Here is a 26,385-nt window from a genome sequence, read left to right on the forward strand (position 1 = left end):
ATCATGACCTGAGCCGAAGTCAGACGCTTCACTGACTGAGCCACCCAGGTGCCCCACCACAATCAATTTTAGAGGACTTTCACTCCCCCAAAAAGAAACCCTATAGGGACGCCAGGGTGGCTCAGTCGGTTGAGTGTCTGACTTCAGCTCAGGTCATGATCTCGTGGTTTGTGGGTTCAAGCCCGGCGTCGGGCTCTGTGCTGACAGCCAGCTCAGAGCCTGGAGCCTGCTTCGGATTCTGTGTCTCCCTCTCTCTCTGAACCTCCCTTGCTCACGCTCTCTCTCTCTCTCTCAGAAATAAATAAAACATTAAAAAAAAAAATAGAAAAAGAAAAAAGAAACCCCATACCCAGTAGCCCTCACTGTCCCTTCCCACCCCCACCAACGACCCTCCAAGCCCCTGGCAACCGCTCATGCACTTTCTGTCTCTGTAGATTTGTCTGTTCTGGACATAAGTGGAATCACGCAAGACATAGCCTATTGTGTCTGGCTTCCTTCACTTGACAGGGTTTTCATGGTTCATTCAGGTTACAGCATGGATCAGAATTTCGTTCCTTTTTACAGTTGAACAATACCGCTTCGTAGGGATAGACCATGTCTTGTTTATCTTTCATCCGCCGGTGGATGAATGCATTGTTTCTACCTTTTGAATACTGCATCTAGAGCTGCTAGGAGTATGTGTTTTGTGTATTAGTTTGAGTGTGTGCTTTCAGTTATTTGGGGCATATACTTAGGAGCAGGATCGCCACCATGTAACCTGTCCTTGCCTTCTTCAGCCAGCTTCACTAACAGATCCCTAAATGTAGGGGTTCAAAGGCTGAGTGCAAGCCTCGTGGAGGAGCTGGCTGCAGCCTGCAGCATGTCCGTGCTGTCGTGGACACAGGTCTGCTACGACCCACATTACCAGGGAGAGCATTCCGTGTTCACTGTCTTCCTCCAGGTGCTTAGATGAGACTGAAAAGGCATTGACACCCTCCACACCTCGGATCCCCGAATGCCCGATTTGTGGGAAGCCATTTCTCACCCCAAAGAGCAGAATCAGTCACCTGAAACAGTGCGCAGTGAAGATGGATGTCGGCCCCCAGCTCCTGCTCCAGGCTGTGCGACTGCAGACGGCTCTGCCGGAGGGGGCTAGTGGCATACTGGCATCAAGGTGAGTCACATGAAAAGGAAGAAAACCACAGAAACGCTCTTTTTTTTCTTTTTAAAGCCTTTTGTAGTATTAGAGAAGAACAGAGCCCTAGGCTCCTACCCACAATCCCCAAGATTCTGGAAACAAAGCATTTGAGAAGGAAATCAGGCACAGTCCCCACTGGGATGGAGGAGGAGACAGAGTCTGCATCCTCGAAGGCTTTGAGGTGGTCCACGCAGGTGTGTCTGTGCAGAGGACTGGCTGGGCTGGTTTCCTAGAGGACCTTCCTGAGATTTTCCCATTCTCTCCATCCTGCGGTCGGTGCCCTCTGGAGCAGTGAGGAACTTGGAAACCCACTGTCCCATGTCCACATCCCGTGTGCTGTGACACGACTTCACCTCTGTGCGGGCCGATTCTCACCCTGTTAATGTAAGCGGACTCGGCATCGTTCAAAGAGTTGGCAAGCAAAAGCACAGGCCTTTTTTTAACGTGCATGAATTAAATGCTTAAGTGTTACAGTAGGAGGCCTGCACGTAGCTAGAAATAAGTCCTTGGTGTGCAAACCACAGGTACACGTGCAGCTCAGCTCCCCTGCACACTGCCCCCGCTGAGGTGGACGCTGGCGTTACAGGGAACAATCTAGCACAGACCCTGGACTTCTGTAGGTTTGGAATTTCTTTCCTTTGACAGCTGTCAAGAACAAAGGGAAGGCCAAGGGCAGTGGCTCTGTGTGTCCTGGCCAATGTCTTGCACACAGGTTGTGGGTGTCTGAGCTGGGCCAATGGTGAGACTGGGGTAGGCAGAAGTCAGTTCTTAGCTGTCAAGACTGTCTATATTATAGCACGTCAACACTAGCATCTCAGAATTGGAAGCTTTAAGGCCCTACCATAGATATTATCTAAGCCAGGGGCACCTGGGTGACTCAGTCGGTTAAGCATCCGACTTCGGCTCAGGTCATGATCTCATGGATCATGGATTTGAGCCCTGCTTCAGGCTCTGTGCTGACACCTAGCTCAGAGCCTGGAGCCTGTTTCGGAGTCTGTGTCTCCCTCTCTCTCTGACCCTCCCCTGCTCACACTGTCTCTCTCTCTCTCAGAAATAAATAAAACATTAACAAAAAAAGTTTTTTTAAAAAGATATTATCTAAGCCATTGTTGTCTTTCGGCAAGACTGGATGGCAACTACTTACTCAGATTAAATATATCTGCTTTTTTTTTTTTTTTTTAACGTTTTTTTTATTTNCACTTAACCGACTAAGCCACCCAGGCACCCTTAAATATATCTGCTTTTTAAAATACCTCCAAGAAGAGGCACAAGATGTGTGTGCGTCTTTCTAGAAGATTATTAAAGTAGAGAACTACAGCAGATGGACACCTTCACTGAGGCTTTGAGCCTCACCTGCCCTAAGGCCCAGACTGGGGTGTTTGGAACTCCGGGATAGTGGATGCGGGGATGGCCCCTTTCCCTCTGGGAGGCTGTGGTTACCATATGGGGTTCCATAGAAGTTCAACCAGGAAGTTGAACTGAATTAGGGCTTATGTAGATCTTCCAAGGTGATACCTGAGATTGAGCCATCCCTGGCCCAGGAGAGAACATGAACTTCTCTGTAAAGGCCAAAGGTGCTCTCTAGAGCAGCACCACAGCTGGGTTTGCGCTCCCGGTTTCTCTCTCGCCTTTGCTCTCCTATTTCTCCCTCAGCCTGTTGGGGTTCACCAGCCGGTCTGCATTCTCCACTTAAAAGTCCTTTAAGTAAATCTCCTCCAAGCTGGCTGACCATGTTGGTGGTCTAAGCTGGGAGGCCTCTCCTTCGGGCCTTGTGCAGAGGCTCTGCTCACAGGCCCCTGCAGGAGGGGAAGGGATCCTTCCGTGGCCAGTGTGGTCCAGGGACTGCCTGAGGGGCATCTGAGGTGTGGATGGGCAGACATTGGTGGAATCCAGGAAGCTAACAGAGCCGTCGAGTGTTGGCTCCCCTGCAGGGTCTGGCCGCACCGAGGATGTGCAGGTATCACTCACAGCTTTGTATGTCTGCCAAGAACTCAGCTGAGTAGCATGAGTCCCAGACCCTCATGCTACCTGGAACATGGAAGGTCCCAGACCCTCCCCTCTGCGGACCACACTGAAGGTGGCCCAGGATCGTGTGAGCTCACACAAGGCAAAGGATGAGTACAGCGAATGCCCAGAGCAACTATGCCTCTGTCTGATGAGGTCATATTTTCCCTTTTCTCTCCCGACCAGAGGAGAAGGGGTCCAGGCCTCTCTGGTCCAGCGGGCACTGCCTCAGAAGAGGGAGCACTCACACCTCTGGCACCGCTAACCTGTTTGGCTGCCTTTTAAGCTTCAGCAATCACGTTGGAGGTCTGAAGCAGAGGGGAGCCACCACCCAGAAGGAGCTGCAGAGGAAGCAGAGGGTCACCAAGCCCGAGGCGCCGTCTGAGGAATTGCTGATGGCCATGGCCCTGTCCCGGTCCGAGATGGAGCAGGAGGCCGGGCCGGTGGCGCTCAGACTGGAAGGCGCCTTTTCTGAAAGGATAAGACTGGGAGCAGGTAGGCACGGCCCTGCTGGGGGAGGCTCTCCACACTGCTGCTGGCCGAAGGTGACTGCGGCTGGGCCTCAGGCTGTGTGGACAGCTCTGTCCTTGACCCTGTGCTTCGCTTCTGTTTACCTCCAGAAAAGAAGAGCCGCAAGAGGAAGGCACCTGTTTCCCCTCCCCTGTTGTTAGTCCAGGACCCAGAGACCACGGGGAGGCAGACGGAGGATCGGGTGGCCCAGCTCTTTGCCGAGGAGATGGAGCTGGCCTGCACGCCGCCGCTTCCCGCGAGCAAGATTCTAAAGGAAGAGCTGGGAAAGGCTGGCTGGTGTCTGCAGCCATCTGGAAGGAAGCAGAACTTTCTATGGGAGGGCAGCGCCCTGACTGGGGCCTGGGCTCTGGAAGCCTTCTACACAGCAAGCCTGGTCCCTCCCATGGTGCCCCAGCGGCCCACGAAGGTGCGCCCTCCCCTCTGGGCATACTGGGGGCTCTGGGGAGAGGCCGGCAGCTCCAGGAAGGCAGCACTGGGCATCAACAGAAAGTCCAAAAAGGAAGGAAGGGTAGGAAGTCGGGGGGTGTTGGTTGTAGTGTGTTCTCTGCGTACGAACGGATGGCTCTCCTGGGAGGAATCCACCTTTTCACGCATGTGTCCTGTCCCTGGAGAGCTTGACTGAAATGCAGTCCAGGACTCCACCCCCAGGGGGGCTGGTATAACCCATGTGTGGTGTGGCCCAGGAGCCAGACAAGCCTGATGCACGTGTGCCTGGAGTCACTAAGCTTGAGGCTGTTTAGGGACCCTTCTGCAGGGCCCTCAGGGACCTTCTGCAGACACAGGAGCAGCAGGCATCGCATTCGCCGTGACAGAGAAGTCCGTTGATGGATGGTGGGGGAGAAAAGCTTCGCCAGGTTGCTCTGGGCTGTGGCTGGCACTCTCAGGGACCCTCTGAGTGGTGGCTGCTGCAGTGGCCACGTGGTCACTCGGCTTTCTGACTTCTTTCAGCGCCTCACACAGGAGCCCATGCTCCCCCCAGTGCTGCCTGACCAGCCAGAGCTGGGAGTACAGACGTCACCTGCTCTCCCCAGTGCCCACCACACAGGCCACGGCCCCAGGAGCCCGCCCGCCTCCGCCAGCCAGAGGGAGCACCAGGCCCTGCAGGACCTTGTGGAGCTGGCGGGAGAGGGGCTGGGTGCCACCCCATGGCCCTGCAGTGGGGGCCCCGCCAGCTCGGGCGGGGCTGCAGGTGAGACACGGGATGGGACACCTGGGCCAGCCCTGCCCTCCCGGCCTTCCTCCCACGTGGTTGCAGCCTCACTGGCTAGTCTTTGTGGCTTGGTGATAGCCGCTCAGACCTGAGGGTCCCTGGCTTGTCCCTAAAGGATGGGGAGAACACGGTCTCTGTAAGTGCTTCCCTTTTTTCTCAAAGATGAATGTTGCGTACGTGAGTCTGTCACTGTTATCTTAAACTTTAACCCAGGCTACAGCCCTTTTCCCAGAGCAAGTGACCCGTGGGCTGCGTGTGTCTGTTTCACCGCCCGTGTACCTCTGGGTAAGGGGTAAAAGCTGTCAACAGGTGGTTCACTTTCAGTGAAGAAGCCCTTGGGTGACCAGCATCTCCCGGGTGCCTGCGGGGTTGGCCGGCCAACAGGTGACGTCTGGAGATGGATGTTGCCAGACGTGCTTTTCTTTTAACCTGTGAATCCTTCTCTCAGGAATCGATTTGTCGCCCACTGGCCTTCCACTGACTGGATTTATCCTGCCCTCCCAGGAGGAGCAGCTGGAGAGGGGCAGCCAAGCTTCGGTAAGAACCCAGCTTCTCCCAACGGGCTGGCCAGCCTGGCTCTGCTCCTCGCTCTGTGCTACTGGCCACTCACCGAGTCAGCTCGCTTCTGGCGTCCGGACCCTCACACAAGTCCACTGGACCCTCATCGGCCTCTGAGCTAAGCCAGGCGAGAGTCCACAGGAGTCTCCTGTCCACTCTAGGGTTCTGCCGTGAGGCTTCTGTCCCTTGTGTCACTGCACTCTGGGGATACCACAGTAGCCAAGCCCTGGGAACCTGCTTTGTCCTGAGAGCCCACAGGCATCATGGCTTCTCTGTAAGGGCCTTCGATCCCTCAGCTTTCATTCATTTGTTCAGCACCTACTGTGCCCCTCTGACATCAGGTCCGACGTTGGCCTCCAGATGATAGTTCACGTTCTTTGTTGGTGACGCAGGGTTGGAAGTTGTGTTCTCCTTAGAGCAGATGTGATCCTGTTAGTGTATCAGTATCAGCCAAACCCTTCACACCACAGTCTACCTGAGGAGCGTGGCACATAGTCGGAGAAGGGACTCGGAGCCCTTGTCCGCCGGCTACCTGAACGGTGTGGGCTCAAGATCCTTGCCTGTCACATCGGGCCGCACACAGTGTTTGTGAAGTGCTTGGCCCAGCGTGCACCCCGCTCACTCTGTTCGGCAGCAGCTGACACTGCGCCTGCAGCTTTACTGCAGCCATCGCGGCTCCACTTGCTCGTCCCGCCACATTTGGGGCCAGGGGATTCAGTGTAATGGAAAATTTGAGAAAGAAGCTAGAGTGCTGTCCCATATTGTCGAGAGCCTCGGGGTAATAACAGGTGGAACCCTGTGTGGGAGCCTGTGGACAGGAGCTCAGGGCACCCCTCAGGTTGGAAAACTTGCTGTTAGACCAATCTGCTCCCCTCCTTCCAGCTCACTCTCAGTTTGCTGCTGGCTGACTTCAGAGCCATGGTCAATAACCCACAGCTGAGCGACATCCAGTTTCAGACAGACAGTGGGGAGGTGCTTTATGCCCACAAGTTCGTGCTGTATGCCCGGTGCCCCCTTCTCATGCAGTATGTGAGTATGTCCCCTCTCCCTCCTTCTCCCCTCCTCCCTCTCTCTTCCTCCCTCCGCGCTCTCTCTCTTCCCTTTCCTCCTCCCTCCCCCCCTTCTTCACTCCTCCCCCTCCCCTCTTCCCACCTTCCCNTCCCCCCAGCGCACTGACCCTTCTCCCTCCATCTTCTCAGTTGTACTTCCCAGTTGTACTTCATGGAGACTTGTTTGAAGTCTTCCATGGAAGCAGTATGAGGAAATGAACTGAGGATTGGGAAACATCAGATTTCTTGATTCACTGACTAAAAATCCACTTTTCCCCAGAATTGTTTCCTTTTCCTCTGTTTCTGTAATGATAAAGTCATCCTCGACCTTTTGAAGGTTGAGCTGCTGACAAGCGTTTCTGCTCTGACCTGTGCCAACACATTTGACTTGAACAGTGCTGCGGGAATCCAGGAAACTGCTGTTGGCCTCTACCAGGAGGTTCTTGTGCCCCTCCTGTGTCTGTCAAGAGGGAAACGACTAGGTGCCTGAGCATCCATCATGGTCTGCTTTTGTAAACAGTGACGTTTTATGGCCTGACCACAGAGTTCCTGCCCAGCAGACTGGCGCGACGCTGGCTAACGCTGGCGCCGAGGAAAGGCTGTGTGGAGGAGGGGGCCCCCTCTGTGTGGACCCAGGTCAGGCCTGTGAGGTCAGTAAACCTGTATTTTTCTTCGTTCTCAGGTGAACAGTGAAGGCTTCTTCGCTGCAGAGGATGACGACGTGAGGAGCCAGCGCGTGCTGCTGAGTGATGTGAACGCCGAGGCCGCCCTCGCGCTCCTGCACTACCTCTACACTGCAGACCCCGGCGTGCCTCCCCGGCTGGCCCCCGGCCTGAGCGATCTGGCCCACAGGTCCGGATCGTTCTTCCCATTTACCTCACAGCATCTGACATTGACTGACGAGGAATGGCAGGTTGACGGCTCACAGGAGGGTCAGGGCTGAGCCCTTCCTGTACCTGTTAACCCCAGGTTTATGCTCAGTAGTGACCTTGCCCAGGACATATAGACTAGAAGTCAGGCCAGAGTGGACAATGGCAGGAGAGCTCAGCGGTGGTTGAGGATGGCCTCTGCCGAGTCACGTGGCTTTTAGCTCCCTGGGTGCTCCTGGGTGTGATGGGGGGGGTGTCCTTGGCTTCAGCTGCCCCGAACCCCTGCCGCTCCTTGGTTGTTCCACCACAAAAGCCTACAGTAGCCATCCTTTCCCAGGCCCCAGAAAACAATAGTGGATAGAATGCATAGTTTAACTCCTGTAGGTTTGCACCGTGTCCACAGAGCAGGTCAGGAGGGGCAGCAGGCAGCTCCACAAAACATGGTGAACTGTGTCCCTCCGAGGCCATGTCAGCCCTCAGGGGCATCCTTGGGAAAGGATCAGCCTGAGCCCCGGGGTTCTGAATGTCCCAGTTAGACCACCGACTGCTTGGGGACATGGCGGGTGGTGCCCCCGTTGGCCCAGCTGACCTGTAATGGGTTCACTCTTTTTGCTTTGCATTGGTCATGGAGCTCCAGGTGCCTCTCATGACAGCTCAGCCATGCGATGCCACCGGCTGCTGTCCTCTCCAGCTCAGCCTGACGCACCTTCCTGTTTGCACAGCAGAGTTCAAGATCCCCTCCTTCAAATCCCTGGGCCTCTTCTAGAGCTGAGTGGCCTGGGGGGCTGCTGGGTGTGAGCATGGGCCCCGTCCACAAGAGAGCAGGGAAGAGCCCAGGACTGAGTCCCAGCTGTCCTCCCCGTGACCCTCGCCTGTGCCAGGCCACCAGCTGCTGCCTCTGTGGGGTAGTGATGCATGGCGTTTCCTGTTGCAGGTTTGGTGTTAGTGAGCTTGTTCTTCTGTGTGAACAAGCACCTGACGTGATAGATTCAGAGGACAGACCACGAAAGGAGAAGGAAGACAAGGATTGTGAAAGCCGGGCAGAGAACTTCCAAGAACTCTTGAGATCCATGTGGGTGAAGGAAGAGGAAGAAGCAGAGGCTTCATTGAAATCTGAGGGCTGTGAAGAAGACACAGAAAAAGTGGATGAGGCAGAAATGGAAGAGATTTATGAATTTGCAGCCACTCAGCGCAAGCTGCTCCAGGGGGAAAGGAGTCCAGAGGTCAAGGAAGAAATGGACCAGTTCAGGGAGGATGGTTCTATGTCTGCACAAATCTCAGTAAGTGTTCAGGTTCATGAACAGCCGGAAAATGCAGAAGCGATGGAACTGTGCGGCCAGAGAAGAGATGAGGCCCCAGCCAAATGGAAGAGCATGAGACCTTCCACGCCCCTGCTACTCAAGGGCCAGCAAGCAGACAGAGAGAAAGCAGGGTCCCCAGAGGAAGCACTGGGGCACCCCGGCTCCTCTTGCCCTTCTCAGGGCCGTCAGGCAGGGAGAAAGGAAGATGCCCTTTGGTGCTCGGCTGCTGCTGCTGCGGAACAGCCATTTTCATCGACTCCCAGAAGATGCCCTGAACCGTTCCAGACAACGAGTGATTTCCAGGAAGGCAATGGCATGGGGGCAGAGAGCCCCTGTACCCCTGGCTGCGGGCAGGTGCCCCCATTGCGCCTGTGCCTGTCACAGCCCCCGCAAGGCAGGAGTCCCAGCCGGCCACACCCTCGCCCTCAGCACACGGGCAAGTCGCCCAGCAGAGCCTCTCGGGCGTCCTCCCAGGACTCACCGTCCAAGCAGAAGAGGGTCAGGAGCCTCCGCAAGCTACTTAAAGATCCAGGCGTCCAGAAAGGCGAAGGACGTGGTTCCTTGTTGGAGTGCAGAAATAAAGAGGCTCTGATCTCCCCAGAAAAATCTCCATCCATTGACCTAACCCAGTCAAATCCTGGTCATTTGAGCTCTAGATCTGAGAATACGCCATCCAGCAAGAACAGAGAAGATGAGATCATCCTTTTGTTAGACTCAGATGAAGAGCTGGAGCTAGAACAAACCAAGACAAAGTCTGTTCTTAATGGTCCCCTGGAAGAAAGGAAAGTGCTAGAAGTTAGCAGCAAGTCTTGTGAGCTGTTTTCTATCATCGACGTCGATGCAGATCAGGACTCTTTCCAAAGCCCACCACAGAGAGAGGCGGGGCTGCTCTGTGGGGAGGAGAGGCCTCCAGGGAGCCGGGGCTCTGGTGAAGGCAGGGGGACCCCTCGGCTGTTCTGTGACCCCGAGAGTGGCCCCGAAGAGGACAGCACCACAGACGCCTCCTGGCTGGTGCCCGCCCCCCCCCTGGCCAGCAGAAGCCGTGACTCTTCATCCCAGACCCAAATAACAGGCCTCAGGGCCAGGGCTTTAGTAGATCATGTGGTCCAGTTCAAGTCCTGGGCCCCCCTAGGAAACAGGGATGCACCTGAAGCTGCAAATAAGTGTTCAGTAACCAGGCCCCAGATGTCGCCACCACGCCTGGGCCCTGTCAGTGCAGGAAGTCCTGACAGCAGGGGCCCATGCAGTCCCCACCCCAGGCGCCTCCAGCCTTTTACTCCTCTGGCGCCCTGTCCCATCTCAGGGGGCCTGGCCGATAGCACAGAGCAGCTCCAGAAGTACTCACCCCCCGGGCCGAGCCTGCTGAATCGGGCTACCACGAGTGAGGTGGTGGAGGTGGAAGACAGCGAAGACGAGCGGGAGGAGGTGAACAGCAGCCCCCTGCTGGACAACGACCCTCCGATCCTAGTTGACGACTGCCACTGGCATGTGGAGCCCCTCTCACCGATTCCAATTGACCAACTGAACCTCGAGCTGATGGGGCCCCTGAGCACCAGTAGTCCGAGCAGTGACGGCAGCTCCCCGGCCTTCCTAGGTACCACCCCCATTNTCCCCTCGGGCCAGCTCGCCTGGGAGCGGCAGGCTGAGTTTTCTGAACTCCGCTCTATGGGACGATTGGGATGGAGAACAGAAGCCTCCAGAGCTCCTTCCTCCGGCCCAGACACGGAGTCCTGATGAAGCTCAGAAATCAAAAGGGTTAGAGACTCCAAGTGAGTAGTGGGGCAGGGGTGGGGAAGGGGGGAATTGTCTCTTACACTGTGTTACACTAAGAGGCTGGAGGGGACAGTGAACACAGCGCAGGGCCAGCTGAGTCCCTCCCTCTCTTGGGCTGAGGGACAGCCGGCTTGCTTCCAGACATACCCCCTAGCCAGTTCCTGTCCTCGCCTGGATCCTCTGCCTCCCCTGGGCTCACGTGAAAAACCGCTCTTTGGACCCTGCCCGGGAATACTGAGCCAGCACCTCTGAAAGGCCGAGACGAGCACCTCAGGTGCGCCTCAAAGTTGGCCAAGCATGGTTCCTCCCGAAGTGAAACAGCGCTGCCGTCCTGAGCCCGCAGCTCCACTGCTGTGAGCACGCTCAGCAGAAGTGCAGTGAGGACCGAAACAGATCCTTGTACATGTGTCCACGGCAGCATTGTTCACGGTGGCCACGGGGGGCAGATAACCCAGGTGCCCATCAGCTGACGCATGGATGAACAGGATGCGGTCCCGTCCGTGCAGTGGGCTATTTATTAGCAGCCATAGAAAGGACCGAAGTACTGATACCTGTTAGGTCGTGGATGAACCTTGAACACACGATGTTCAGGGAGAGACCGGAGTCACAGGAGACCACATGCTGTGTAATTCCGTTCCTGTGACATGTCCAGAGTAGGCACCTCTGTCGGGACAGGAGCAGACGAGCAGTTGCCAGGAGCGGGGACAGCGTGCTGGGTACGGAATTGCCCCTTGGGGGTGACGAAGCCGCTTTGGAGCTAGATCGAGGTGGGGGCTGCACCACACTGGGAATGTACAAAGTGCCTCTGGATTGTTCACTTTAAAATTTCAAGTGAATTTTCATCTTACTGAAAAAAGACAACAGGTGGAGCAAGTGTGGGAGGTCCTTCCTCATCCACCAGCCCCGTGGAGGGATGCCTTTCCCAGCTCATTTCAGAGTCCCCCATGTCAGCCCCTGAGCTGCTGCCGCCCGCCCGTCCCCGTCCCCTGCCAGGCTGATCCCCCGGGGAGCCGGGAAGGGCAGAGTTGCACCAAGCAGTGGCTGGTAGCAGGGAAGTAGCCCGTGGGCAGAGCATCTGCGTGCAGCCTAGGATTTCGTTTCCTCCTAAAGTCCGAGACCAACTGGGCCTCGTTGACCAGCACTCTCAGCACTGAGTGGGCTTCAGAATTGCCTGGAGAACTTCTTAAAACACACATGGCCAGGCCCCACCCCAGGGCTGCTTCAGGAGGTCTGGGGCTCGGCCAAGAATTTGCATTTCTAACCAGCCAGTTCCCAGGTGGTGCCGAGAGAACTACCGCAGGAGGCCTCAGACCAGGGGGGCCTTAGTCTGAATTCGAGGTGGGTTTCCACGAGGTGACCATTTTTCTCAAATTATATAAAGAATTTTGTGCTTTTTTTTTTTTTTTCAGGAGACAGCCTGTTTTCAATGGAGTCTCAAAGGGCTCCGTGCTCATAAAAAGGATAACCAAATATATTCCTAAATTGTCCAGTCTGTCTTTAAACTACTGACTTCTTTTCTAAAATAACAGCTTTATGGAGCTATTATTTACACACCATAAAGTTTCCCCTTTAAAATGTATAATTCAGTGGTTTTTAGTACATTAACAGTGTTCTGCAGCTGTGGGGGCTGGGTAAAATGGGAGGGAGAGTGGGAGGTGCAGGCTTCCGGTAACGGAATAAGTCATGGGAATATATTCCAAACAGCACAGGGAATACGGTCAGTAGGATGACAGTGCACGGTGACAGACGGAAGCTACGAAACAAAAATCAAACCGTTACCCCTCAGTGGTTTTAGTACATTAACAGTGTTCTGCAAGCATCACCACAAATCCTGGAACATTTTCATCATCCCATCAGCAACCACTCCTCCCCCTTCGCCCCAGCCCCTGGCAGCCGTGAATCTGCTTTCCTCCCTGTTCACGCAGCATCGGCGTCGCACAAAGGCTGTGGCCCTAATCACGTGCCGTGTGATGCATTCCGAGAAGACGCAGTTCTAGCGTCAAACAGTGAGGGGGTGGACATACCGCTCTCATGGAGCCCAATGGTGGCTGGGCTTTCTTCAAACGCAGGATTTCTCTTGGTGATCCTCCTGAGCTCAGAAGAGGTAAATCCAGTTCCTTTGTGCTGAAACGTGTTTCTTTTGTTCTCTCTAGAAGGTGCTAATTGGAAGAACTTGCCCCCGAAAATGCCCATAACCCCAATGCCAAGGTATTCCATCATGGAGACCCCGGTATTAAAGAAAGAACTGGATAGGTGGGTGTTATTCTTGAAAACTTGCTCGTGAGTGGTCCACTCCCTCCTGTGTGTGTCCAGGCTTTAGTGAGGCCGGAGATGAAAGACCTGCTATGGGGGCTCTGGTAGCAGGAGCCACTGGGGGGTGGAAGAGTGTGTGACATCTGGTAATCCCCAAATTACCTGTTCCCAGAGAAGCTAAGAGAGGAGAGAGACTCTGTCAGGTGACCCATCAGGTGATACGTCTCCATGTGCCATGTGCATGGAAATGGGACCCTTGCCCTTAGCACTCTGAATAAGGAGCTCTGATTTTTTACAAGAACATCAAACTATCACATCCCAATCAATGCTGCTCCTCACCTTGGGCACTGGTGTTATCACTACCATCATCACCCAGATCAGAACCTCTGAATATTCCATTCCATTCCATTCCATTCCAGAAGGGCCCTTCTGGAATATTCTTTAGAGTAAGCTCAGCTGGCCTGCAGAACAGACACCTCTGAATGCTCACAAAAGTTAGGCACTTGAGATTTCAGTTACACAAAGCCATTAATTTAACTTGTTGATGACTTTGCTCTTTGCTGAAGTTCACCTGTTTCCCCATTCAGGTTTGGGGTCCGCCCTCTACCCAAACGCCAGATGGTCCTGAAACTGAAGGAGATATTCCAGTATACTCACCAGACTCTGGAGTCAGACTCGGAGAATGAGAGCCAGTCCTCACAGGTGCTCCTGGAGGCTCCTCACAGCCAGACCCACCCCAGCAAGACGTCCAAGGCCTCCAGGGCAGCTGGCCGTGCCCAGCTAGAGGCCGCTTCTGGCCCCCTTCTCCACAGGTCCAAGGGGTCCACTAAGACCAATCAAAAGACGCAGCCTGGTGGAAGCCTCTCTCCAATGAGCATGTCACTAGCCAGGGAGGAGCCTCCAGACCCTGATGGTGACGCCCAGCTCCCAGCCTCCCAGGAATCAGTGGCCTCCTCCACGGACAGCAGTGACAGCTCCTTTAGCTCACAAAGGTAACTGGGACGGAAGGAGAGGGGGACCAGTGGGTCCGTGAGCTGGCAGAAGCAAGGCCTAATGCCATCGTTGACAAATGCCAGCAGCCTTCTGGATTTGAACTATAGGAAACCCACCTCAGGTCACAGGCAGTCATCTGTGAGCCTCCTGAGCAAACCTCTGAGGCTCCCGTATCCTCGCCCTCAGGATGCTCTCGTGCGATGAGGGCTGGGCCTCCTGGTGGCACTTGTTGGTGCCAGCAGTGGATCTGACGAGGGTAGGGCCCTGCCCCAGCCGGCAGGGAGAGCAGCAGGATCACAGAGGCCTCAAGCTTGCTGCCAGCCTGGGAGGTCACCCATGCTGCCTGTCGGGCTCCGCAGGGGACACAGAAATGCTCTTTCCCTCAAAGAGACTCCTGCTCTCAGGGTACTGGAGAGGAGTGTCACCAAATGTTTTTGTCTGGTTCTTTGCAGTTCTTCCTTTGAGTTTGGAGCAGCCTTGGAGTCTGCAGGGGATGAGGAGGGTCAAGAGGAGGTTAGTGTATCACAGACGGCCGTCCAGGCGGCAGCCACAGAGGAGGCAGTGAGGCGCTACATCCGCTCCCGGCCGGCCCTCTACCGCAAGGCCCTGCTCTATCAGCCCTTTGAGCTGGCCGAGCTGCAGGCCGAGCTGAAGCAGCATGGCATCCACATGGCCCTGGGGAAGCTGCTGGATTTCCTGGATGCCCACTGTATCACCTTCACCACCTCTGCGGCCCGGAAGGAGAAGCTCCAGAGGAAGAGGCAGCGGCCCGTGGGCAAGAAGAAGGGGGACAGGGCCAGCAGGCCGGTCTGCCCCTCCCCGCCCGCGGCCATCAGCAGCCTGTGAGCAGTCAGTGAGCCAGGCCTCCACTGGCGTTTCTGGGCCTGGGGACCACATCAGCCCCCCCGTGAAAGCGACTGCAGCACCGAGCTGGGTCGACTTTCCCCAACTCCATTTCCATGGCCCCCGGGCCCCAGGCCCTGCCCCTGTTGGTGCCCACAGTTTATCTCCTTTTGACCCTGCCATGGGCAGCTGTCAGCTAGCCAGGAGGAGGTCTGTCAGGCACAGGGTGCCCTCGCCCTGAGGTGGACATCCAGGACCAGCTTGCGCCTGCCCTGCCTGCCTTCTCCACACTCGGCTGTAATTCCTGCCTCCACCAGCAGACCAAGTGTCCACAAGCCTCTCACTACATGTCAGGTGCTCTGCTGGCCCAGACGTCCTGCCCAGACATCTGTCATTGTCACCAGCAGTCTCCAAACGGGGCAGTGCAGGCAGTGCATAGCCGGCTTTGCTGAGTAGGTGGGGGAAGCTGTCTCCAGCCTCAGAAGTGGTATGGAGTTCGGGTGAGGGCCAGAAAAGAGAAGTCTGTGAATGCCTTGTCTGTTTTAAATATAGTGCAGTCCATTTTATATGATGTGCAATAAAAACAAAAAGGCTTTATAAAAATCTCCCAGATACTGTAGAAGGATGAGGGAAGCTGGCTGGCAGCTCCACCCACAGCACCTCTGCTGCCCCCACCCCGCGTCTGCAGGGCTCTGTGCCTGTCCTTCACTGCAACGAGTGACCCAGGCCTGCTGGCTCACTTCTCTTTGGTTCTTAGATAAGAGGTGTGTGCATTTGTTCATCCACGACTGTGAGCCCATAAGCCCACACTCAGCCCCTACCAAGCAGTGAGCTCCAGCCCTCGATGCTCAAAGGGAGGCCTGGGGCCCCGCACTGTCCCCCTGGGGGTTATTACAGATGCAAGCATGAGCCTGTCCAGACCCACTGAGTCAGAAGCTGCACTTTTCCAGGATGTGTTTGCAAAGCCTGCTCCGGCCTCTGCCCTGGGACCTCCGGGAAGAGGTCAGAAACAAGCTGGTGCTCCTGGTCATCAGCCAGACTCTGGCCTGCCCCGCGCTGCGTGTGAGGGCCAGTTCCAGGTGGCCCCCAGCGATAGCCTCCTGGAAGGGGGGATTGTGAGCTGGGCTCAGGTGCGTGCAGCATTCAGGGAGGTCAGATGGGGCTTCTTGAACACATAGCACGTGTCCTGGTTTGTGACCTGGGGAAGAGGGTGAGCAGGGGTTAGAGAGGACAGTGGGTTCCAGGGCTCAGATCTCCCGGCTAACAGGTGAGACTGAAGATGGAATCTGGCCTGGTCTTGAAGGCACCACGTGTTTCTTACTTGCTCTTCTGACCTAGTAGGGACTCTGAGGGAAGTGAGGAGGATTTGGGGAAGCAGGAGACTCAGAGCCCTTACCTGGCTTCACTGACTCCTGCTGGAGACCCTGGACTCGGATGAGCAGCTTTGGATGCACTGCTCCGGGAGAGGCCTGGGAGCCTTCAGTCCTTGGAAGGCAGCCCAGAATGTCACTAGCTGCAGGAGGGGTTGAAACAGAAAAAAGCCTTGGGCCAGGGAAGGGGTGGGAGGAAAGGAGCCCTGGTGGTAGAAGGCCTTGGCCAGGTCGGGCTTCCCAGCAGGCCCCGGGGGGACCCCAGGAGTCGGCAGTCGGCCCGGCCAGGGCTTGAGCCCTGACCCTGACCACACTCATGGCAGTGAGGGCCCAGTACAAGTAGAGGACTGGCAGCCTCCAGAAGAACGCTGACCGGTCCGGAGAAGTCACACCTGACGGGAATGGGACAATCAGGCCCAGCCAACTGGCTGAGAAGGGAAACCGTGTGGAAGAGCGGCCCTATCCCGGCACCTGCCGCGGGGCTGGCGGAGCGGGGTGGCAGTGGGCCTCAAGCTGCACAGCGGGCAGACGTTCCAGAAGCGCTGCCCTGCCTTGTGATGGGTAGTTAGCACAGGAGACAGTGTGCTGAGCCCCAGAGCTGTGGGAAACCGTGCAGTACCTCCACTTTGTTGTGCTGTGTCCAGACCTCCCAGGCCTGTCCTGCATCCTGTGACTGGCCCGGCCCGGCCATGGTCACGGCAGGCAATCAAGGAGAGCCACGGGGCTCCCAGGGGCCTGCACAGCCCCAGAGAGACCCTCGCCCCTACAGGCAGGAAGCCTCGGACTGAGGAAGGGCTGAGGCCACTGCCTGTCTGGCTGTCACACTTCTGGGTGGACAAAAAGCCCCAGAATGAGATCCCGCCCCAAACATACTAACACTGAGGAGAGTCAGGAGGAAAGCCTCCAGTGTGGTCCTCGTGGGCTGCCCGTTGGAGGTGGGGGGAGAGTCGCCGGGGGAGAGTCCTCGAGACCCCCCAGGAAGGAGGCTGCTTCCTCCTGTGCTCAGTAACCAACTTCCCTGAGCTGTGGAGGGGGGAGCAGAGCAGGCCTCTTGGCGTCTTTCACATGACGGATCCCCACCAGGCCCCTGCGGCTTCCAGCATCCTGTGGGCGGCCTGGTTTCAGACGCCTCCACTGCGCCTCACGGCCGAGGCTACAGCCGCCTGTGTGCACTCTGGGGGCCTGGAGCCTCAGCAAGCTGCTCGAGAGAACAGCCGTGTGTCTCCCCCAGTGTCTGGCAAGTTGCTGGGGCCCTGAAGGCACTGCTGCAGGGGAGGCTGGGAGGGGGCACAGAAGGATGTCATCGCACGGAGCACTTCTGTCGTCACCTCAGTCCCCTCCGCTCCCCTCTCCTTCACCTCCACACAGCCCTTGAGAACAGGCTGCTGCAAACACACGTCCCCTCCCACCTCCCCTCATCCACCAGCTGCATTATCTGAACCCACCACCCTCCTGCTCTACAACCACGGATGGCTCCCAGCTGGCTGGCTTAGGAAAACTGGGGTACCCATCGCTTGGCTCCCACCTTGTCACCTGCTTCTCTCCATGGCCCCACAGTGACCTGCTCCCTGTCACTGGAGGATGTCCTGTACTTGTCCCCTGTTGTAATGTTTCTCCTGTTCACTCTGGGCATGTCCTTCCCCCTCACCCCTTCTCGGTCGGGGCAGCCCACATGCTGAGGTCCACCTCAGGTGCCCAAGTGAATGGCCACACTCTGCCATCTCAGGGTGCACCTGACCTGCCTTTGGGACCACCTCGTGGGGTACAGCTGGGTGCCTGAGCAAGGAAAGCAAGGGGGGCACAGCCGCATCAGAGCAGGGGAGCCTGAGCGAGAAGACTGTTCCAGACCAAGAAGCCAGCCTCCTGCTGTGTGGCCTTGGGCAAGTCACCGAATGTCCCCGCAGCTAGCCTGGTTTCCCGCCCACCCCCAAAAAGCAAAGGTCAGCTCATGGTGAGCCCCTTCTCCTCTGTGGCCTTGGCTGGACATCTGTCCTGAACATCAGTCAGATGTGCAGATCCTGGCGGCACCCCCTGCCTCTCCAAATTACAGAGTGGTGACAAGGCCGAACCGGGGCAGCCGCGGCTCACTGATTTGTCTCAGAGGCTGTTGGCTTTTGAAATCAGACAGGAAGGAGGGTTGAGGTGGAGCCCTACACAGGAAGAGGTGAGGAGCCCCGGCTGCCGTGACAGCCAGTGGGCTTGGGGGACTGCAGGAGCCGGCGGGCAGGAACCCCCCTGCGCTGCGCAGTCAGTGCCTCCCCATCCCTTCCAACAGGGCTTTGCTCCTGCCCCGCACAGAGCCTGAGGGCTCGGGGCCCGGCTGACTGGCCACAGAGAATCCCAGGACATCCTCACCACCACGCAGCTGCTTCCGTCCCCTGGAGCAGGGCTGAGCCCAGGAGCACCAGGATGGAGCACCCTCAGCCCCGCACTCTCGGCATTCCTAGGGCAATGAGGTCTGGGAGGTAAGTCAAGCCCAAGCTGCCTCAGTGCAGGATGGGGGAGGAAGAAGAGACCGCTGGCAGGAAGGACTGTGACTTTTGAGGCCTGAGCTGGTCTAGGGAGTGGTGGCTGGGTGGCACTGGGAAGGTGTCCCCATGGGGGCCGGCAGCTGCTGAGCAGGACTAGTTCACCATGTGGAATAAAGAAACACGCCCCAGGATACCTCACAATGGGCCAAAGGCCCGAAGCCCAGCTCCCCAGGTCCCGGAGATGGGCTAGGAAGAGCAGGAAGTAACCAGAAACTGCTGCAGGCAGAGTGAGGTTCAGCAGTGCAGCCCAGGGGTTAAACTTGGCATCAGCAGACCTGGGCTCCATTCCCGGCATCACCTTCCACCTGTAAGATGGCAGTGACAATGCCAGACCTGCCCCAGGATCCTGAGGGCCAAGGAGACGGTGCAGGCAGGCTGGGGCCCAGCACTCAGTGCCGGGTGAGCAGCCCCCAGGGGTCTCCTCCAGCCACACCTTTGGGTGGAGATTAGGCTCATCATTCTGAGAGAGCTGGGAACCAGAGAGGCCTTCTCAGAAGAGGTGCCACAGAGCTGTGCCAGCAGTGGCTGCTGGCCATGGGGACCTCCCCGCAGTCAGGCTCCTCCCCACAGTCCTTCCCAGGGCTCCTCTGGGTCTCCTCCATGGGGGTAGTGCTTTCCCCAAGCTGGGGTCTCACTTGTGGCCGTCACAGACCACCCTGTGGCTGGTTGCCAGGTAGGGGTGCAGGCCAGGAGCCCCTTCTCTGTCCCACGGACAGTGCAGGTTCAGAAGGGCCATGTCCTGCGGCAAAGGCGCCACTTCCTCCCACCTCTAGGAAAGGCTGTTTGGTCTCAAGTGGTCCCCGGCCACAGTGCTGAGCTACCTCAAGGGGGCTGAGAACTGAACTCTTGAGCCCCGGGAGGCAGGGAGGGGGCAGGGAGTCGGGAGCCAGGAGCATCCGAGAGGTGCTGTGGCCTGAGGTGAGGACGGCCAGGCCGGTCAGCGCTGCGGGGCCCGTACGGCTACCAAGTGCGGGTGGGCAGAGAGAGGCTCGCTGTTGCACAGGCCCCTGGGAGGGCAGCACAGAACAAGACAGGACCTGTTGGCAAAGACGGTGAGTTAAATCGGGACCTGTGTCTTCTCAGGGATGAGGCATGAGCTCAGCTGTGGATCCGAGCTCAGACAGGGTCCGAGCGACACCAACACGAGCAAGCACAGGTCCTCGGCTGCATCCTTCCCCGTGGATGATGCTCTGGAGGATGCAGGGGCGTGGGGAAGCCTGCTCCAGGGCGGGTGGCTGTGGTCCCCAGTCGTCTGGCTGGCTGGCCCTGCCCACCACAGCTCAGAACAACTGTGGCCTTCAGATCCCCCAGGGCAGCCCGAGGCCACCTGCCTGTCTTCCCCTCTTTAAGCCGGTTGCAGGGCCTCCTCCCGCTCTCACTGAAGGCTGTCCACACCGGGCACAGACTGTCCCTGGTGGCACGTGTGGCACTCAGGCCTGTGGCAGGTTCCACCCTGCAGGGGCGGCCCTGTTCACAGGGCCTGTGCACACAAGTGGCCATGCAGCTGTCCCATGGCGGGAGCACCCTCAGTGGCCTCTGAGGTTGGCCCTGGGTTTTAAAATCTAAGTATATCCCATGTAATACTTGGGATATACTTATACTGAAAGGATTGTGGTTTATCTGAAATTTAAATTTAGCTTAATTTGCTAAACCTGGCAACCCTGGTTGCCTGAGGTCAGCAGGGCAAGACAGATGAGTGTCTGACCCAGAGGAATGTTGTCTCCCAACACTGAGAGGGAGACGGGACTGCAAGGTGGAGGCAGGGGAGAGCTCACCTGTCCCACCTTCTCAGACACGACTCAGCCCTGCCTCCTCTCCCCTTTAAAATATACACATGTTGACCAGGTGCCTGGGTGGCTCAGTCGGTTAGGCGTCTGACTCATGATTTTGGCTCAGGTCATGATCTTGAGGTTTGTAAGTTCGAGTCCCGCATCAGGCTGCATCAGGCTTCGTGCTGACAGTGAGGCCTCCTTGGGATCCTCTGTCTCACCCCTCTCTCTCTGCCCCTGCCCCATTCATGCTCGCTCTCTCTCAAAATAAATAACCTTTAACAAATTTATTTAAAAATATATACGTGTTGAGGCTCTACCTCACACCAAATAAACCTCTAGATGGTTGTGCTAAGTAGTGGCTTTTTAAAAACATTTCTCCCTAGAACGACCATATGATTCAGCAATTCCACTGCTGAGTATACACACCCGAAGGAATGGAAAGCAGGGACCTGAACAGGCCTATGTACACCTGTGTTCACAGCAGCATTTATTCACAAGAGGAAAAAGGTGGAAACAACCCAAATGTCCATCAATGGATGAATGAATACACAAAAGGTGGTCTAACTACAAAAATGGAATATGACTTAGCCTTAAAAAGGAATGAAATTTTTATATGTTACAACAAGATGAACCTGGAAAACAGACACAAAAGGGCAAATAGTGTATGAGGTCCCTAGAGGAGTCAGATTCATAGTGACAGAAAGTGGAAGGCTGGGTGCCAGGGGCTGGGAGGAGGGGAACTGGGAGTTCGCGCTTCAATAGGGGCAGGTTTCCCATTTGGGGGACAAAGCATTCTAGAGGTAGATGGTGGTGATGCTTTCACAGATTGTAAATGTATTTAAGGGCACTGAATTATATCCTTTAAAAATGGTTTCAATGGTAACTTTCATGCAGTGTATATTTTAACACACACACACACACACACACACACACACACACAATAGTGCTCTAGACCCTGTTCTGCCAGGGCTGAGAAGCACTGAGCCCGGCCTTTCTTCCGCACGGTCCCCTCATGCCCCTAGCCACCACCATACCCCCAGGAGCAGCAGGGTGTCACCTGGGGGTGTACCAAGACAAGCAAGGACAGGAAGCCATGTCTGCCCCTGGGCTGTGCCCTGACAGCGCCCAACCCAACAGCGGGACAAGGCCCTACCGTCCTGGCCTCACGCGCTAAGAGGCTGCAGTCACACCGCTTCACCTTGGTTTACACACGTTTGGAGATTTAGAGAGCTGCTGGCATCACTTTTCTTTCAATAGAAGTATAACTTACAGACAGCAAAGTGAGCTCAGTGGTTTTTACATATGTAGACACCTGTGTATCTGTATCAATCGGTGATCATATTGATCACCCAGATCAACGTATCTAAGTTTCCAGCACCCTACAAGGCTCCCGCGTGCCTCCACCCAGTCAAAATTGCCCCCAAGGGTAACTACTGTTCTGACTTCTATCATGTCAGATTGGTTGGGCCTGACATTAAACGGGGTATGTTCTCTTTGGGGTGCCATTTTGTTCACTCAACGTGTCTGCGAGAGTCAGCCACTTGAGTCTGTCAGCAGTTCTTTCGCTATCATTACTACATAGGACTTGACTGTCTGAATATTACAAAAAATTTTTTCATTCTATTATTGATGGATATTGGCTGTTCCTACTTTTTTTTTGGACACTATGAATAAAGCTGCTAGAACATTCTGATACTGTGTTTTGATGGATATAAACACTTGTTTCTGTTAGGTGTACATGTGTGGGTCTGTTTCAGGACCCTCTATGTACTTGATGACCTGCCCCTGTGCTATTACCTTCTACAGCTCTACACTAAGCCTTGATGTTGGGTAGTAGACATCTTCTAGATTTGTTCTTCTTTTTCAAAATAATTTTGCCTAGTCCAGGGTCTTTTGCTTTACACATATGTTTCAGAATCAGCTTACCAATTTCTACCCTCCCCTCCTTACCCAAAAAAGCTTGCTGGAATTTTGGTTACAATGTCGTTCAATTTATAGATCAATTTGGGAAGAATTGGCATTTTTTTAGTAGTAAGTTTCCAATTCATGAACATGGTAAATCCCTCTTTTAGATCTTTTAAAATTTCTCTTAGTATTGTTTTATAGTTTTCTGTGTGGAGGTCTTGCAAATTTTTTGCTAAATTTAACCCTAGATATTTGCTTTTTAAATTTTAATGTTCATTTATTTCTGAGAGAGAAAGAGACAGAGCACGAGCAGGGGAGGGGCAGAGAGAGAGGGAGACACAGAATCCGAAGCAGCTCCAGGCTCTGAGCTGTCCACACAGAGCCTGATGCAGGGCTCAAACTTGTAAGCTGCGAGATCATGACCCGAGCCAAAGCCGTACGCCCAACTGACTGAGCCACCCAAGCGCCCCTTGATATTTGCTTTTTAAATGTTTCAAATCTTACTTTCAATTTCATTGTTGCTAACAAGCAGGAATATATATGATTTTTTTTTAACTGATCTTGTGTTCAGAAACCTTGCTAAGTTCATGTATTAGTTCTAATCAGTTGTAGATTCTTTTGGATTTTCAATGTCATATCAACTGTGGATAGTGAAAGTGTTTGGGTTTTTTTCCCTTTTCCAATCCTGAAACCTTTTACCCTTTCATTTTCCCTACTGCACTGGCACCTCACTGAAAAACCACCAGGGCACCTAGGTGGCTCAGTTGACTGAGCCTATGACTCTTAATTTTGGCTCAGGTCATGACCCCAGGGTTGTGAGATCCAGCCCTGTGGTTGGGCTCCGTGCTCAGCATGGAGCCTGCTTAAGATTCTGTCTCACATTCCCTCTGCCCCTCTGGCTCTGTCCCTCTCCCCCACTTGATCTCTCTTTAAAATTAAAATTTTTTAAAAAATTTAATGCTATTTTTTCACAGGCTAGTATTTTGTTCCTAGGCTCTATATTATGTTCTAATGACTTCTGTATCTATTCTTGTGCTAGCCCACCCTGTTTTACATGGAAAATAGTATTCAAGAACCTAAGGGTGATCCAGTATTAGAAAATCTCTTAGTGTAGCTCACAGATTAAAGGAGAGAATGGATATGAATCCATCATGTCACTCTCTCCAGTGGCTTCCCACCACACTTAGTACAAATCCAAGAGCCTTTTAACAGTGGGTGGGTCTCAATAGTCCTCGGACCTTGTCTTGTGAGCCCCCTTCCCCATTCACTGTGCTCCAACAACTCTGGCTTTTCTGCCCCAGTAATGCGCAGGGCATCTGTACTTGCTCTTCCCCTAGCTCTTTGCATCATTAACTCTTTCTCACTCTTTAGATCTCTGCTCCTAAGTAGCCTTCTCACAGAGGCCTTCTCTAGCACCGTGATAGCCAACCCACTCCTCCACGCACACTGTGCTTTCATTCACCGCACTAGTCACCGTCAGAGCAGCCTCACTCATTCACCGGGTTACTTTACTGTCATGTGCCCACCGCAACCACGCTCACAGGGTCAGGACTTGTCTAACTTGTTTCCTTCACATCCCCCATCGCCCACAGGCCACAACGGGGCCTCAATAAATACCTGTTGATTCAATGACTGAATGGAAATAAATCATGTGGTTGTGTCAATACTGCTCAAGAGGTATTTGCTAATTTAATAGACATGCCTACTTTTTTTTTAATGTGGGGATGTACGAAGGGCGCCGGGGTGGCTCAGTCCGTTGAGCGTCCAACTTTGGCTCAGGTAATGATTTCACGGCTCATGAGTTTGAGCCTCGAATTGGCCTCTATGCTGACAGCTCAGAGCCTGGAGCCTGCTTTGGATTGTCTCTCTCTCTGCCCCTTCCCTGTGCATGCTGTCTCTCAAAAATAAAAATGAAAAAAAAATTTTTAATTAAAAAAAATATATAGGGACGTACTATAAGAGGCAGGAGATTATCCAGCACAAAGGCTGACGTCGGTGAAGCCTTGGTTTCTCTCGCAACTCAGCTACTCCCCAGCTGCGTAGCCCCGAGCAAGTCACTTAACCTCTCTGAGCCTCAATGTCCTCATCCATAACATGGGAGCCATAACAATTTAATGAGAGTTGTTATAACACGGGAAATGATGTAAGTACAATGCTTAACAGAACATCTGGAGCACAGTAAGCCTTCAGGGAGCAATCATGTGATGTTATCTGAATGCTGCTAGGAAACAAGGAAGTGAAGGAATCTTTTCCAGGAGGAGAGTACTACTTAGACACTGTCACAAACATGAGGGCTGCCGGCTTGGGCTCAAACCACCCCAGGGAGTCAGACAAGCATGCCCAGTGTGACTCCCATCACTCACCACCGCATGGGGGAGGTAGAGGGTCTGACCCATGTGGGAAGACTTGTTCAAGATAAGTGTTGAGATTTTAGTAAAGAGATGAAATTATTCGTACTGCAGTAAGAATTCACTGAGAGATGAAGGGAAGTAATGTGAATACTTAATATGTTGATGGGATAGGAGACAAAATGCACAAAGACAGTCTTCTCAGTGACACCCACACTGATCTATATCCACGTTAACGAGACTTCAGTCAAAGCCCCATCTGGTTTCTTTTCCCCCTTGGAGTTGACGCTAAGAAGAACAAAGGAGGGAATCTGAAGAAGCAGAAGGAGCGAGGCCTCACCCTGGCCTCTTAACTAATGCTCCCAGACCCCCTCTGCTGGGCTGGACACCCAGCCTGGCCTGAAGTCACGGCACTACTTAACACTCTGGCAGCGCTCAGATGCGACTGGAAAACGCTTATTCCACTTGTAAAGCTCCTTTTAGCATCTTCTAGGTAAAAAGGTTCATCCTGAGTTAAAGTGCCAGGAAAGCCCAGTGCAGGTGCAAGGTCAAGGAGGATGTCGGATCCTTGGGGCTAGAGCCAGGTGACCCCTCCTAATTGATGATCAGTGAGACCCAGGGACCCGTTAAGCTGGAAGACTCAGGACGAGACCCATTTCAGCGAGTGGCTGGCATCCGGAGCAGTAGGCATGACCTCTGCTCAGCCCTGTGTCCTGTTTTCTCTCCTAGACCTGTGGACAAGGGATGGCCGACCCCCACCCCCTGAGTTTGTGGGGCCCTGCCGGAGGAGCTGCCGTGGGCCAGACATCCCGCCCGCTGCAGGTGAGGAGGTGGCTGGGGTGCCCTGAGGGTCCTCGACCTTCTGCCTTAGCTGAGGGAGGGACACTGGGGCGGCCAGCCTCGGCCACGGGAGCCACTCTTAGCCTCAGGAAAAGGGACGTGAGCAGGTGGTGCCCGGGCATGGCTCCGCCTCTCGGTGGCCCCACACTGCAGTGCCCAGCAGAAAGCGGTGCTGCTGGGGTCAGGAGTCCCCAGGAGAGCAGCGAGACTGGCGGCACCATCCCTGTAGGAGTCTGGGCAAGCGCACCATGACGCAGACCCACCGCTGCAGTGCCTGCCGCGCCAGAGCTTTCGCTATGCTCAGAGCCCCTGAGGCTCCCCCCACCCCCACCCCTCCTGGCAACCACAGATGATCTTCTCCCTTTCTCCACAGTTTTGCCTTTTCCAGAGGGTCACAGAGCTGGGGTCATAGAGCACGCGGCCTTTCCAGATTGACCTCTTTCATTCTCCCCTTCTTGGGAGCAGACTTGCTCTTAACCCCGTCTCCATTTCCAGGTCACAAATGAGGACAGCACAGCACGAGGAGCTCAGGCGGCCTGCCCGGTGCCACAAAGCCAGTAAGTGGTGGAGCTCAGGCTCCAGCCTGGGCCCGGTTCTTATCCACAGAGCCCCCCATGTGAGCCATGCTCCTGGCGTCAGGGACGATGCTCACTGTCCAGGAACGAACAGCCCTTCCCAGCCCTTCCTGGAGGCCAGATGGAGATGACCACCAGCAGCCTGGGGAAGGACAGAGAGTGGGTCCCTCCCCATCCCTGGAGGCTCACTCACCTGTCCTAGGCCAGGGTGATGATGCGGCACAAGGCACCTCAGGCCCTTCTCTTCACAGCTCCTGGCGGCAATCCCGGACCCCATGAGGAAGCAGGAGGTGCGGACCGGTGGGGAGGCAGGCCCGGGCCGAGGCCCCGGCTCCCCCGCTGGGCAGGTGAAAGCCCTCATGGACCTGCTGGCCGGGAAGAGCAGTCAGGGCTCCCAGGCCCCACAGCCCCTGGACGGGGCGCCACAGTCCCCCCTGGGGCCTCACGGTGATGGTAGGCAGATGGAGGGTATCCCTGGGCCCT

The 26,385-nt window shown here is 55.2% G+C and overlaps 2 protein-coding genes across 4 annotated transcripts in view; both read left to right on the forward strand.

Annotated features, from left to right (window-relative positions):
- Positions 1-15,158, forward strand: part of SLX4 (SLX4 structure-specific endonuclease subunit) — a 21,372-nt gene extending 6,214 nt beyond the window's left edge. The window contains 13 exon segments of the mRNA XM_077762541.1: positions 941-1,153; positions 3,468-3,676; positions 3,802-4,118; positions 4,661-4,901; positions 5,371-5,459; positions 6,363-6,509; positions 7,212-7,381; positions 8,333-10,306; positions 10,308-10,468; positions 12,626-12,725; positions 13,313-13,717; positions 14,171-14,516; positions 14,518-15,158. Coding sequence (XP_077618667.1) covers positions 941-1,153; positions 3,468-3,676; positions 3,802-4,118; positions 4,661-4,901; positions 5,371-5,459; positions 6,363-6,509; positions 7,212-7,381; positions 8,333-10,306; positions 10,308-10,468; positions 12,626-12,725; positions 13,313-13,717; positions 14,171-14,516; positions 14,518-14,802 — 4,657 coding nt within the window. The 3' untranslated portion in view covers positions 14,803-15,158.
- Positions 15,159-18,112: 2,954 nt separating this feature from the next.
- The window catches only part of NLRC3 (NLR family CARD domain containing 3), a 27,496-nt gene continuing 19,223 nt past the window's right edge, over positions 18,113-26,385 (forward strand). For all 3 annotated transcript variants that reach the window (XM_077762542.1, XM_077762543.1, XM_077762544.1), the window contains exons 1-4: positions 18,113-18,396; positions 25,217-25,309; positions 25,823-25,884; positions 26,154-26,355. In XM_077762542.1, the coding sequence (XP_077618668.1) occupies positions 26,178-26,355 (178 nt within the window). In that variant the 5' untranslated portion in view covers positions 18,113-18,396; positions 25,217-25,309; positions 25,823-25,884; positions 26,154-26,177. The remainder of the gene's footprint in view (positions 18,397-25,216; positions 25,310-25,822; positions 25,885-26,153; positions 26,356-26,385) is intronic.

The sequence above is a fragment of the Crocuta crocuta genome, unplaced genomic scaffold (assembly GCF_008692635.1).
Source record: "Crocuta crocuta isolate KB4526 unplaced genomic scaffold, BGI_CrCroc_1.0 scaffold234, whole genome shotgun sequence".
Lineage (NCBI taxonomy): Eukaryota > Metazoa > Chordata > Mammalia > Carnivora > Hyaenidae > Crocuta > Crocuta crocuta.